General features: G+C 36.0%; 1 protein-coding gene across 2 annotated transcripts in view; it reads right to left on the bottom strand.

Annotated features, from left to right (window-relative positions):
- Nucleotides 1-15,361, bottom strand: part of exoc6b (exocyst complex component 6B) — a 625,017-nt gene that overhangs the window by 194,461 nt on the left and 415,195 nt on the right. For both annotated transcript variants that reach the window (XR_007935144.1, XM_028801461.2), the window contains exon 19: nucleotides 9,211-9,352. Coding sequence is in view for 1 of the 2 variants with exons in the window: in XM_028801461.2 (XP_028657294.2) it covers nucleotides 9,211-9,352 (142 nt within the window). In the remaining variant the exon portion in view is untranslated. The remainder of the gene's footprint in view (nucleotides 1-9,210; nucleotides 9,353-15,361) is intronic.

Below are 15,361 nucleotides of genomic sequence, written 5' to 3'. Positions count from 1 at the left end.
ACACTATTGGCACGCAGACTTATTTTGCTCAACTGGAAGAATCCTAACTCTCCTCTTTTAAGTCAGTGGGTAACTGATGTTTTATATTATTTGAAATTGGAAAAAATCTAATTCTCACTTAGAGGATCTGTGCAGAACTTTTTCAAAACCTGGCAGGATCTAATCAATAATATTTCAGAATATGCTCTTAAAGCACTGAGGAAGCAGATTCTCTTCCCATTTATTTTTCTTCTCCATTTATCTTTATCCACCTATTAAACTCATCAATTTATTTATTTTTACTAGCTTTAAGTTTTACTCTGTTGGCCATGCTCTTTCTCAGGGGTGGGGGTTGATATGTATTCAATCCTATTTTTTGTAAAAATTTATCTATTTGTATGGAATGATTACAATAAAATCAATAAAATTAAAAAAAAAAAAAAAAAAAAAGTAAATGCAGGGAACAATATTACCTGTACTTGGCCACTAACCTAGCCACATCCCTGCCTGACTGCTGTGTCTATGTATAGGAGAGTGGCAGATCCCACTACAATAAATATCCGTGCTGTTCCTGTTTCAAGCTGAATAATACTGGTTTTGCTAAAGTACGGAGACTCAGCCTCGTGTTTTGGGTGTGCAAAGACAGGGACTTAAAGTGCGACCCCGATCTTTTAGGATTTGCTTCTGTGGTGCTTCACTGAAGCACTGTGAGCCTGCTGTTGCCCTGCCCCGGCAACGGACAATCTTCCACAGACGCGGCAATCACGCTTCAGGACGCACTTTGGCGTGTTGCCCTGTTGGGTGCAGATCCCAAAAAAGTTCAGAAACCTTACAATATGAAGAAGAAGAAAAGGATGATTCGGCTTCTGATTGATAACTGTGCTGCCCACAACATGCTTCCACATTTAGATAATGTTTGCATTGAATTCCTCCTACCCAATTGCACCGCAGTGCTTCAGCCATTGGATTTAGGCATCATTCTCACTCTGAAAGTGTATTATTGCAAGGAAATGCTGAGAAAAATTCTCATCAGCATAACTTGTAGACAGGAGGAGATTAAAATTAACATGAAAGAAGCTATTGAAATGATTGCAAATGCCTGGAAAAAGTTATAGAAAGCACTATAGTGACAAACATAGAATCTCATTACTATGAAATTTTCATTACAACGAAATATTTTTTTGGTCCCTGGCAGTTCGTTGTAACTTAATATTACCTGTCTATTATCAACAGCTCTGATAAATTAAGTAGGGATCACTTAAGAGAAACAGAAATTTACTAATCTTACTTGACTGAACAAAGTATGAAATTTCCTTTTAAAATTTTTTGTTATAAAGCGATTAAAATGAGAGACAGTTCTTTGATTTAACAGAGATACTTTTAAAGAAAATAGTAATTTAAAGGCATAAGCACATTTTGAATAAAAATATAAATAACATAGACTGTTAATTAACTGTGGAATGGTACTTGATAGCACTAAAATCATTAAGAGATTCCAATTCTGTTCAACATAGTACTTGTGTCATTTCAAAGTGTATTTACTATGATAAGAAAACAGTTTAATAATATTTTTTGCTCTACAGAAGACAAAATGTTCTGTAGTTTGGGCTTACACATGCCACTTGGCACTTGCGTGTGATGCAATAAGACTCTATTAACATAGTAGCTTAAGTAGCATTGAAAAAAATTAAAAAGTGAAAAGGAATCAATGTATGAATATCAGAAGAAACTGTTCTGAGCAATGATACAATTTTGCTCCATGAGCAAAGCACTAATAAAATAGCAAGCTCCATAAAATATTTTGCTTGTGTTAGGTGCATTACTTTTTCATCTGTGTCCATATTTAAAACTTAATTTGACTAGTGCTTATGTAATTAATAATATAGAGACAACATATGGGCATGCAGTCTCACTGAGCAATCATGAGTAAATTTTGCTTACAAATGGGTGTAAAATATTAGACAGCTCACTGAGTGTTACATTTCATGAAGGCAACACACCAAGTAGGGGTGTTTATTCTAAACTGCAAAAAGCAACAATAGACAGCAAGCTTCTGATTAACAAACTGTCCACAGCCAAAATTTCTCCTAAAAAGACCTGAATTCAACATATAAATGGTGTGTTGCATGTGCAGAGAACACATAAATGTTAAAAATAAACCTATCCTAATGGAAGCGAAAAAAACCTTCCTGTATCATCAGAGTATACAAGGGCATTCAAAGATATAAATGGATGAGTGGTAAAAGTGAACTATATGTTGTCACAGGTGCTGAATGCACTCTCTGTTGTTCATCATTACGTTGATATTGTCAGAGTCGACTTAAACTTGAAAGAACTAGTTCCTATATTTGAGTAAATATGAACTGCACAATATTCATTTGACGTAAACAGTGTGTCACATCCCATCAAAATGACTGCCATTAAGAAAGCCGATAACGAAAAGCTAGAGGAGATGCAGATTTCAGTACTCAAAACACCGATGAGGCTATACATCATTCATCTTCTGACTGTACATTTAAATTAATAACTAAATTAAGCTAACATTACTGTCTATTTGGAAATGCAAACTTAACATACCATAATACAGTCATTGCATTTTAACATGTAGCAGATACATACAGAACACCAACAATTGCTTACCTAAACTCTGTTTGCTGTTGTTATCCTATATAGTGGTGCTAAAGTCAAAATGAAAGAAAAATATCATAGCAGACAGAAGCATTTCTCAAATGCGTGGAGCCAAGTAGCTGCAGTGGTCTATGTGCGTCTAGCTGTCACTTATGTCGCTGCCATTATTACAATGAACATATTAATAATAAAGCTTGAAGCTATTGACTGCAGACATTTTGCAGACAACAGGCTGTCCCAAAATGTGTACTCTGACAGACTACCTAGGCTAGGGATGCTGGTTCTGTAAGGCAGCAGTGATAAAGTGCATAATTTATAAGATTAAAAAAATATACTACAAACCCATTGTGTGCCATGGCCTGAAGTCGTTAGTATTATTATTATCTAAATCTTGCCCAACTGCAATTACTAAAATTATTTCCAAGTTCCATAAACTAAACCATTTACACATTTATGTTGGAACATGATATTTGTTATGGAAAATTTGTGTCTAGCACAGAAAAATCAATAAAAAAATTCTGTTTTTTAGATCAGTGTTTAATATTTTCTTATATAACTGTTGCCCAACTGCAATTAATAAAATTATTTCATGTTCCATAACCTAAACCATTTACATATCTATGTTTAAATGTGATGTTTGTTATGGACAATTCATGTCAAGCACAGAAATTAAATTTAAAAAATTATCTTTCTGCATCTACATCAGGATGACCATTCTTTGAAATTACACTCCTCCAGATAGTCCTGTCATTCCCTAGAAGAGGGCTTAAGTGTCCAGGTACAACTGCTGAGTCATCAGAGGGTACCCTTTTGTGGACTAAACCCCCTGTAACTACATGGGAATACTCAAGAGAAACAGGCGGGAGTATATATACAAATAAAAGTTTTATTCTCTGCAAATCAAAGCTGCTTTACAATAATCCTCTTGTCCACTCACGCACCACTCGTTTGTGCAATCCTCATGCCTGCCCAGAATATGTCCTTTGGAAGAAGAAAGTTACCGTCAATCAAGAAGTTCAGAGCTAATGCAATGCATAGTGGTGGAACAGATTATTTCAGTTTTACTTTTTTCACTCTCTGCAGTCTCTTGTTTAACAAGTCAATTTCTGCTTTCCATAAACCGCTTTCCATTACAATGGTCTAGTATCTCCGGCTTTGTCTTATATGGGCCTCTAACATGACTGGCATCACAACCAGTCCTCAATCACTGGCTTGTTAGATTTCAGCTCATATAGTACCAACACATAATTTCTCTAGGGTCATTCTGAAAGGGCAAGCAAGGAAAGTTAATTTGTTTTATTAAGAATCCTAGAGCAATTTTTAGTTATGCTTTGTCTAACCATTACACTTTAGTCAGTTTGCTGATGCAACCTTATTGTGAGCACAAGACTTCTAACAGCATAACTATGAAAATCAATGCCGTCCTTTAAAAGCCAAGACAAAAACTCTGAATATTACATTTAAACCAGTACAACCAAATATACCAGTTAATAAACCTTAAACTCTGACAGTACATACAAATACATTTCCAATTGTTAAACAGGGTTAAAGGCCTGGTGCCTTGATAAGTATTACATAGATTTGGCAACTAGATTCTATCAGAACCAATACGAGCCAGGGAGAGAAATCACGATTAGTGGAATAGTGGGACTGGTGCCCATTTTGGAGTCAAGGTGTGGAGCTGATGATCAATTTGTAGTGTGCTTGTAATGAATAATATGTGCAATTGCAATTTGTTATTTTTAATATTTTCAAGCTTTCTGCTGTAATATCAGTACAGCACTTTCTTCACATCATTTTATTGATCATTTCACTGGAGTTTTTTTCTTTTAGAATGACATTATTCAGCACTTAGTGGTTGTGGTTTTTAATCTACTTGTATACTTATAGTAATGCACAGAAACCGTATTCTTAGCACTGAAAATAGACGAGCTCTATCTCTTAGATAAAACTGAAAATTAAGAAATACAATGAAAGAGTAGATCAAATACTAAGTTTACAATATTAGACTGGTATAATGCAACATTAGGCTTATCAAACGCTTCACATTCCCCCCTCCCTCACCTACCGAAACCCCAATTAATCTAAAGAAACAGCATTCTCAGTCTGTAAGAAAAAAAAATAATTATAAGTGAGTACTTCAGAAGTAACACACTTGGGAGCAACAGAGTGAAGGAAAAGTTCACCCAGCAACAGTCAGGAACACCTGACCACTTAGTGAGAGGGTGAGGCCAAAAGGGGTTGTCAAAAGGTCAGAATAATGAACTGAAGGCATTATGTATAACCAAGTCAGAAAAGTTGACAGACCACATTTCCATATATAAAGGTAGGGCCTGAAGAAACTGTCCGGATGCCAAGATGGGAGAAGTGATACCTTTTTGTTCAATGAACAAAAAAAATTTGATAGAAAATTTCACTGAAGATATGGACCTTTCAATACAAGTGAGAGCTAATGGGTATAGGGACGTCATGAGCCCACTACTGGAAGCTCTAGTTTTGTGTTCCTATAGCCACAGTAGATTACTCACTCACTATCAAAGAGGTGATTTTGAAAGTTCATTTGAAAATGACCACACAAAGGACTTTAAATCTGTTTTGGGTAAGAGGTCCCACTGAGGTTACAGTTAAGCAGAGAGTTGGAGCAAAGGCTCATAAATACATTTCTCCACAAAACTATTTGTGCTTAACAGGGTGAAATTTCAAATATTAATGTGTGATAATGTTTCGGTTGCATTTGTCATATATGTCCATTGCATTCATGTTCTGTATGAAACTTCTTTTATACCATATGTCTCCAAAGACTTTTTAGCACAAAATAAAATATAATGACTAGCTTCAACAATATATGCTGTATACTATATCTAGTTTATATTTTTGAATGTCATTTGATGACATGGACTGGGGATCACAAATCACAACCTTTTCCAACTTGTCATTACACAAGATATAATTCGTCAAAGTTATTTAACTCAATTTAAGATCAAATGATAACTGAGCTTATCACTTGGTACAAGGTTAGAAAGACAGCTTTGGACAGGGCACCAGTTCATTAAATGCTTTGAACTTATCATGTCATAAACAATTATTCTATTATGTCAAGATTATTTATCATACAGTTTTTCTATTTAATTCCCCATTGGATACTTCCTGGATAGTTTTTCTGCCCTGGTGAAAATATGTAACTTTGGTTTTTGTCTGCCTCACTTGGTGTTCTTTAGCTTTACCTGATATATTTCTGTATTTCTCTTGTTCCATGCCACCTTAATAATTAAAGTGACTAAATTAGTTAAAGCGAAGCTGCTTCACTACAGGCCATATGGAAGATAACCTCCAGATTCCATCTTCTAGTAACTCTGTTATAGAATGTAATAGGTTTTGCTTTGACTACTGTGACAAAGGTTGGCTTCTACATTGAGCCCAAACTCCTGGGAAAGGATTCTGCCCCTAGGAACTTTGAATAGATTTAAGCAACTCTACATACACAGAGAGAGATGCAGAGATTTATGATAGTGTATTCAAGCAAAAACAGAGACACATGCCTTTTAAAAATACCCACAGGATACAGTAATCCAGTAATGAAGGAAACAGAGCATTAAGCAATCATTGAATTTGGTGCTTTCTCAGATAATTAATAGTTTTTCAACTTGTTAAGAGTACGTTTACTGCCTATGCCAGAATATTGAGGAAACAGGGATTTTCATAAAGTGCCCCCATCCTGTTTACTACAGCATACATAAAGATAGCCAGTTCACCTGTGATACTCTAAAGCTGTATGAGCACAAGACTTTGAGAAGAATGCATCTGCACAGTAAAGTGTCTATTTACTGGTAAATTTAAACAATTAAAGCAGTTGATCTGTTGTGGGTGTGTTCACCACAAAAGTACATTTTCTACTGTAATTTTACTGCCATGTATGCTACATCATATGTATATCAGGTGATGCCGCCTGTGCATGGGACTTTCCACTATAAAGGAGTAGCATAATATAGCCAAGATTCAAGCCAAATGATATAAAATAAACATTGACATTGCTCAGATACCAACATTTCAAAAAACAGTGAATAAAGTGGAAAATATCTGTGTATATATTTGATATATACGTTGCATTCACTTTATGAAGAATTCATTGTTATTTTGTTCTTATTGGTTACTGCCTGTAAGAGACATGCTAAATATAAATTTCATTGTAGTATATACACAAGACAGTAAGCTTAAACAACCAATAATTTTTTTATCCATTTATTCACAAACACACTGAAATATTTTCCTAATCTTGACACTGAACAGTAAGTGAGTAAAAGACAGCGTAATATATTAATGAAAAAATGCAAGCACTGGACAAGGCTCTATTCCACAAGATTTACTACCAAGCAAAGAAACGGTCACACTAAATTTTGCTTTAAAAAGAAATGAAGTATGCTTGCAACTAAATAATCACACAGAAAAATCACAATCTGATTAATTCTGAATACTTTTTAGTGAGGGGGTGGGTGCAGAGCTTGAAAACGAAATATCCACTTAGTTACTTTGTTTCTGAAAGCAAATGACCTCTGATCTTAAGCAATTACAAATGATGGTCACCTGCTTGCATACCAACAGTCTAATATTGCTCTCCAGGAAGAAACAGCACAAAGGAATACGTTCCATGCAACCCTTCTTACAATGAGGACTGAAACTTTGAGACGCTGAGATCAGACCACCTGAAGCCGCCGGGGGCTTTTCTATCTAAAACTGCTTACTGTTAGCACAAACACTCTTTGTCTCGCCATCCCCTTTCTAATGTCCTCCTTTTCAAAGTGATTTGGACCTTTCAGCAAAAATTGAAGACAAAGCCGGTGCAAGTTTTCTGAGAAGGGTTACGATGAAAGAGCTGACCGTGTGTGTGTGTGCTATTTCTATTCTCTTGCACAGACAGCAGGAGGGATGACAGTGATGTATAGTCGGGTCACGACGGTATCCATCCATCTCGCTATCAAGCCAGACAGGCAATGAGAGGTTCAGCTCAGTGAATAGAAAAGTGTGACACACAAGGTCCAAGCAAGCGGGATGTGATGCTATTGTAGGAAGCAGGACTAGAACAGCGCAACACCACAAGAGTAATGTGCCAAGTATATCGAGCACCCATAAACCATGAAGCATCTTCATATAATATCCACTTGAAGCAAATTAACTCTTGTAAAAAATTTCCACATTTTCTACTATAGTTGCTAGTGAAAAAGTGTATTGTTGGGACAGAATATAAAGTATTTTACTTAAAACATATTAAGCCAAAATCTATATTACAGTAGTTTGTATCTAGATCTTTCAAGGATTAGAATGATTTAAACACTTTAACTATATAAAAATAGGTCTAACAAAGTTGCAAATATAATTTTCAATTGAAAAACACTCTCTCAGCATTCAGGCAGCATTGGTGCTTAGAATTGTTAACCCAATTGCAAAATTAGACACTCTAAATTGAGCTTTCTACACTTACAAAATTGGCAGAAGTGTTAAGAAATGTCAATTCAGAATTGATCGATTACTCCACATAATGATAATATATATCAATTCATCAGTGGCTCTTCTATATACAGCAGAGCAGATGTCTACACTTGGGAGCCCTACTTATTCAAACAGTGACGCTTTCATTAAGTCAAACGTACTACTGTCATAAAATGTACTTAATCTGGTCTAATTAATATAACTGAACCAGTGCAATTCTATTGGTTTCTTAACTTCCTGAATAATTAAATGACGACAGTCATTGTGACAGTTAAAAAAAAAACTTTTGTTCACCCACATAAATAATATAATATATATATATATATATATATATAATATATATAATAAATAAATAACTCAGTAAACTTGGCATTGGCACAGATAGTACATCTTGCCTCATGGATGTCAGTAAAACAGCTTGCATTAAGCAACAAATTATATAAAAATGACTGTAAAATAATCAAAGATGAGAATAAAAACTAAAATAAAGGATGTAACAAAATGCAAAAAAAGTAATAGAATTTATCATGTGTTCTACTAAATCTTCAAATTAAGAAACAAAATTAGAATAAATATGCATGTTTTTCATTCAGAGGCATAAGACATCCAGTGCTGGGTGACTGCACACTTTGTGTTTGTCACACAGGAACTATTTCTCACTTAAACATTTACACAACTTCCATTATGCTGCTGGTTGACTTTAAAGTGTCCTAGAACAAGAAAATGTCTACTTTTGTGCAATTTAATGTGTGTGTTTACCTTGATATTTGTGTTGATGTATGTTGTTATGCTTAGTACTGTACTGTATTTTATTGCAAATATGTGTAAGAGATGTGAAGAGTACTGTATAAGATTAAATCTAATTAAACTTCTAGACCCTCAGCACACAGTTGTAGTCTTCATTCTGTCAGTGTGACTATGATAATCCCAAGATCTGCTTTACCACTAACATGAGACTAAATGACATAAAACAGAACCATGGAAAACATGGGGTAAAACAATGCATTTCTAGCTGACCACCTATTTTGGCTCTTTAAAGTTTAAAAATGAAAACCAAACCTCTTACAAATGTATGCAAGTTTGTGCTTAGCAATGGACAGATAAAATTTAAACACTTACTCTCACATTCCGTGACATCAATGTTGAATTGTTGCAGTGCACCCAATGAAATCTGCTTTATATCAGACTGGAGCAGCATTTGCTGCAGAGAGGTGGACAGGTGCTTGCATGCAGACATACAGGCAGTCTGTGCCACTTTACCCTGAGGAAGACACAAAAAAAAAGGTCAGAAAAAGAGGATTTGCAGCAAAAATAAGTCCAAGAATTCTATTTGGGCAGCATGAGGCCCTGAAATCATGTAACTGTCTCATAGAAAGAACCACCTGAATAACAAATTCCATAAACAATTAACATTAGTAATGTGATTACTAATCTCATTCCGCATGGCTGCTTGCAGTAAAGTTGATTGTTTACTTTATTTTTCATTTGATTTTCTGTAAGGTTTTCACATGGCATGTGATGATTCCCTAAATGTTGATGGAAGAAGCTCTTGCTGCTGATCATCATCACTTACCTTACTGCCATTTTAGTAAATTATTACTTCCAACATTTCGATCTTTCTGAAAGTGTTTTTTCAGCAGTTTTTCACAAAATATTCCTTTTTGTTTAACAGCTTTTCTTTTCTCTAATGTAATGCAATCGAAAGATGAAGTAATAGTTTAATCAAATGGCACTACAGTGTTTTCAACGTATGTCAGATACTCACTGTTCAGGAAGACTGACAAAAATGCAAAAGCATTTTATTTTTATGCAACCATCAGACCATCAGTTACACTCTTTCTCTATACCTTCTTGGGTATGATGCAACAGGTTTCATGCACCTGGATTTGGGCTTTATCTGCCATTCTTTGCATATCCTCCCAAATTTTTTTAGGTTGGATGGAAATTGACAGTGGACATCTATTTTCAGGATTCTCCAGACATATTTGATTAGGCTCAAATCTGAGCAACTCAATGGAATTCCCAGAGTTGACACAAGCCACTCCTGTGTTGTCTTTGCTTTGTATTTAGGGCCAATGTCATGTTGCAAGGTGAAATTTCAACCCAGTCCAAGGTTCAGAGTGCCCTGGAGAAGGTTTTCATTAAGAATGGGATAAACCGGAGTTGATTTTCCAGTGTCATAGCAAAAGCTTTAAATACTTGTGTCAATGTGATATCTCACTCTTATTTTTAATACAAATTTTTATAATCCCTAAATTCCTGTTTTCACTTCGTCATTCTGGGGTTAGAGTGTTGCTTGATGTGAGGAAAAAAACAAATCATTCAGCACAAGGTTGTAACATACAGTAGCAAAATGTGATAAATGTGAAGTGATCTAAATATTTTCAAATTCATTGCAAATGTTGTATTACTTGTGTTACCACACTAAAACCTTTTATAACACAGGCATACTGATACTTAAATAGTGAGAAAACAAGGCAGAGGAAAGCATGCATTAGTGAGACTGAGATTCTGAAGTTGGTAGCATGAGCACACTAGGAAAAATAAGTGTTAAAATGTGCTTGGATTCAGGATACAATATAGTGAGTGCAACAAGCAATGTTTAACACTAGAATTACCAGAGCCAACAAAAAAACTCGTAAATCTGGCCCACCTTAAATCCCTTCACACCTCTCTGTCAGCGTCTTTTGTCTTCTAAACGTGTCGATAAGCAGCAAGCAGCCTGCTATACCATCCCCCCCACCGCCTCAGAACGGGCAAGAAGTTCTTCCAGTTCCTGCCTTGATTTATTATCTGGGAGTGAGCTACCCAGAATTGTAAGGGGAAATAATTTGATGTGTGTGTTGTGTCTACAACAATAACAATCTATGTAAACACATCGTTACAACAGACACATTTATCATGTTTTAGTAATAAATAACAAAATGTAGACATGAACTGTATAATATGTGAAGGCTGATGGCCAAACATCAAATAAACACTTTCACAAAAGGTGTAAGTATAATATGACAGCTTCCGTGGTGCTGTGGTTAGAACTGCCGACTTATAATCCGGAAGTCGTGACTTTGAAACTGGATCCTGGGCAAATTTACCATTTAGAGTAGTGAGCTTCCCTTATTGTTAATATTATACAATAAAACCATACATTTGATTTGTGTCTATAACAGCCAGTGAAAATTTATAGTACTTGTAAAAATGTGCATTTTTTTTCACTTTTACTCTCTCAGTCATGATCAAGCTACAACACAACCCCCCACCCCCCATAAGCCTGCCCCGGATCTGACGCGGTTACTTTTTATCTGAAATTGGGAATAACTGTAGATGTGAGTGGTGTTTTCAAACAATGGAACTGGAAATTTTCTGATTTGGAGGGATAAAAGCTGACACACAAACGCTGGTGAATCTGCCTTCTTCGTATCTCACCGTCACTTGAATATTTTTTTAATTCAGTTTTATTGAGTGTTCCTGATCACAATGAATTAGTATGCACCTTATGGTCCACAATGTCAAAGCCGCACTGACAAAAAAACAGAGACATAGGTATATATGATATTCGGAATAACTCATTTTATGACCAGTACAGTACATTTCGGAAAACATTGTGGGACAGATGCAACATTATTCATATTCATTCGTATAACATCTTGCGCTTGTAATCAGTGACCACGCTTTTTTTTCCGATCTTGCAGGTGTCCACTTTTTGGTGCACAGTTCTGTTTCTTTTGTACTCCAGGACATGCAGAGGAAAGAATAGTACAGAGAGGTCAGTTCCACACAATAGGCAATCATCATATTCAAATGTTAACAGTTCACACACAACCAAGGGCCATCCTTTTTACGTTTACGACATGTATACCTGTTGCAATGTACGCACTTTTCTCTCTGCTGTGGTTACTATTACATTGAAGGGGCTGGGGAAGCGGAGGTCTTGGAAGAGAAGCTTGTCTATGTTGCATCCTCTTTTGCTTTATCCATCGTATTTTCTTGTAAGAAGCGACGACGAAGCTCCTCTGCAAGGTGAGCAAAGAATATTCTTCTTTTTTCAGTGGCCCCTGTGCATGCCTTGTACAGTACATGTGTGTTGATCGCTGCCAAGTCAACTGTGTTATAGCACAAGCAACCGGCCACCTGCGTGCTCCTGCAGCACTGAATAAGCTCATGCCTTCTGGTGCATGATGTCAACGCAGCACCGGGCAAAATAGAAACAGACAAATATATGTGACATTTTGAAGAAATCATTTTATGACCTGAATAGTACCAATCAGAAAACATTGTTGCACTAATGCAATATTATTTGAAAACGAACAGCATCAGATCGGGTGTGAATTTATACTGGCGCTGTTAGTTAAGAGTCAGATCAGGAGAGAATAAGAATGAAAAAAAGCTAACTTTTGCAAATGCCATACATTTACAGCTAAATAATGACATGGACTATCACCATGAAGCATCTCAGATCAAAGATTTGCTCTATGGTAACTGTCGGCAATCAGTCCTGAACCAAAGGCTTTGATGTGGCTGTCTATAACTTGCTAAATGAGAAACTCGCCTTGTGTCAGCTGCTCACAGACACTCTCTGACCAGTGTGAGTGGAGCATTTCCAGAAGATGTAAACTGAGATTGCTCTCTCTCCCTCTCAGGCAACCACTCTCTCTGTGAAACTCAGCACTAGGTCATACAAAAACGGCATGTCAATTTGTTTTACTCAGCACGTGAACCAAGGATTGCAGACACTGTTACATTTCAATACAGAAAATAGTGACAACACAAAATGCAGCAATTGTGGCAAGATAATTTCTTGTAAGGGAGGCTGTACAAAAAACAAGTCAAAACATTTAACACTAGAATTACCAAAGCCTACGAAAAAGCTCATAAATCTGGCCCACCTTAAATCCATTCGTACCTCTCCGTCAGCGTCTTTTGTCTTGTAAATGGCTGGAACTGGAACGTGAAAAACGTTTCTGTTTTAATGATGTGTTTACATAGATTGTTGTAGAAACAAAACACACATCAAATTATTTCCCCTTACAATTCTGGGTAGCTCACTCCCAGATAATCAATCAAGGCAGGAACTGGAAGAAGTACTTGCCCATTCTGTGGCAGTGGGGGGATGGAATAGTAGGCTGCTTGCTGCTTGTCTTGATCATCTTGACATTTACAAGACAAAAGACGCTGATGGTGAGGTGCGAAAGGATTTAAGGTGGGCTGACTTGCCAACTCTGCTTAGAATGGAAAAGTGTAGTCATCAACAAAAATCACATTTTGCTTTGGGTATATAAGGGTTGCCCAAATAGTTTTACATCATAATCAATAATAACTTTGAAGGTCCCTAAAGTCCTACTGTTCACCAAACTATTTGAAGGTCCCCAAAGTCCTACTGTTCACCAAACTACTTGGCAACTTATTCCATGTGTCTGTCGTTCTGTATGTGGAGAAATATTTCCTAATGTTTGTGCAAAATTTACCCTTAATAGGTGTCATACTGTGTCTCCATGTTCTTGTTGAACTCATTTTTAAGTAACAGACTCAATCTAAAGTACTAATTCCCTTAATAATTTTAAACACTTCAATTATTTCACCACTTAATCTAATTTTGCTTAAACTGAAGGGATTTTCTCCTTTATTCTTTCCTCATAACTCATCCTCTGCAGTTCTGGAATAAGCCTAGTCACCATTCTTTGTGCCTTTTCTCGTGGTTCTATGTCTTTATTCTTTCCTGGTGACCAAAACTGCACACAGTCCTTCAGGAGAGGCCATACCAGTGTGGTATAAAGCTTGAGCAAAACCTCCTTGGACCTGTACTCAACACATCATGCAATATAACCTAACATTCAGTTAGCCTTCTTAATGGCTTCTGAACACTGTCTGGAAATTAATGGTTCACTACGACCCACTGACCCCTTTCATAAGATGTATTTTCTATTTCTATTTTTCAGACCTCCTACTGTGTATTCACAATTCAGGCAGTTCTGAACTCTCACTTCTTTTAATTTGATACCCATGTGGCACATTATTAAATGCTTTTTGACAGTCAAGATAAATAATAAGAACCACTTTGATCATATCCTTTCGTTATTTCCTCATAGTATTCTAGCATTTTAGTATAATATGACCTCCGTCATCTGAACCCATGATGACTTTTCAATAAAATGCCTGTTCTTGCCACATGTTACTTTATCTATTCCTTATCAATTCCTTCCATTAATTTACATGTGATGCATGTTAAACTTGCAGGCCTATATTTGATTGGATGTACCAGATCACCCTTTTTACATAATTTGATAATATTTGATATTTTCTAGTTCTTTGGAATTTCCCTAGTGTAGAGTGACTTCCTAAAAATAAGCATCAATGGTTTATATAAATACTCGCTAAGCTCCTTAAGAACTCGAGAATAAATATTATCTGGTCCTGGTGATTTGTTTCATTTCTGCCTATTTAATCTGAGCAGTACTTCACCTTCTAAAAACAGTTCCTGTTACCACTGGGAGGGTATTCACTTCTCCACATTTTGAAGACTTCAAAAAAAAAAAAGTAACTTTAGAGTATCTGCTATTTCACAGTCTGTATATCTTAATTCCCCTTTACTATTCCTGATACACTTTACTTTTTGTGTCATCTTTGTCTTATCTTCTATGTTCCTCTCTAACTGCCTCTTAGCTTCCCTAATATCCTTCTTGATGGTTGCCCTCATGCTCTCATACACCCTACAATCACCATTAGAGTTATTAGTTTTATAAACCTTATACAGGTGTTTTTTTCCTTTGTAGCTTCTTTTTCAACTCCTTATTAACCCACTATGGAGTTTTTTTTTAAATATCCTACTAATTCCAAATTTTGGGGTGTACCTGTCCTGCATTTTATATAAAATGTTTTTAAATCAGTTCCACTGCTCCTTGACCGTCTCCACACTTAAAAGCATTTCCCAGTTTATCCCTTTAATACTTTGTCATCTATTCAAAGTAACCCTACCAAAGTTAAACTTAACAGCTTTGGTCTTTGCATTTGTGCTCTTCCAAAACACTGGAAAGTGTATTTACAGTATATTATGGTCACTTAACGTTAGTGGTTGAATATCTTATGTTAGTGCTTTAACATCTCTCTATTATAAAAAAAAAAAAAATCCTGTGGGAGGGAATGACTAGGAAACGATACGTGATCTTTACGGTAAGATCACGGAAGGCAAATAAAAGACCCACGAGATGAAAGAGAATGGCCACGGAGCGTCTTGTGGGGATATAGAACATGAGATTCTCAGCACATATAAAGTGTA

The sequence above is a fragment of the Erpetoichthys calabaricus genome, chromosome 5, assembly GCF_900747795.2.
Source record: "Erpetoichthys calabaricus chromosome 5, fErpCal1.3, whole genome shotgun sequence".
Taxonomy (NCBI): Eukaryota; Metazoa; Chordata; class Cladistia; order Polypteriformes; family Polypteridae; genus Erpetoichthys; species Erpetoichthys calabaricus.
Note: the sequence above shows the minus strand (reverse complement) of the source record. Positions and strands in the feature narration are given on the sequence as shown.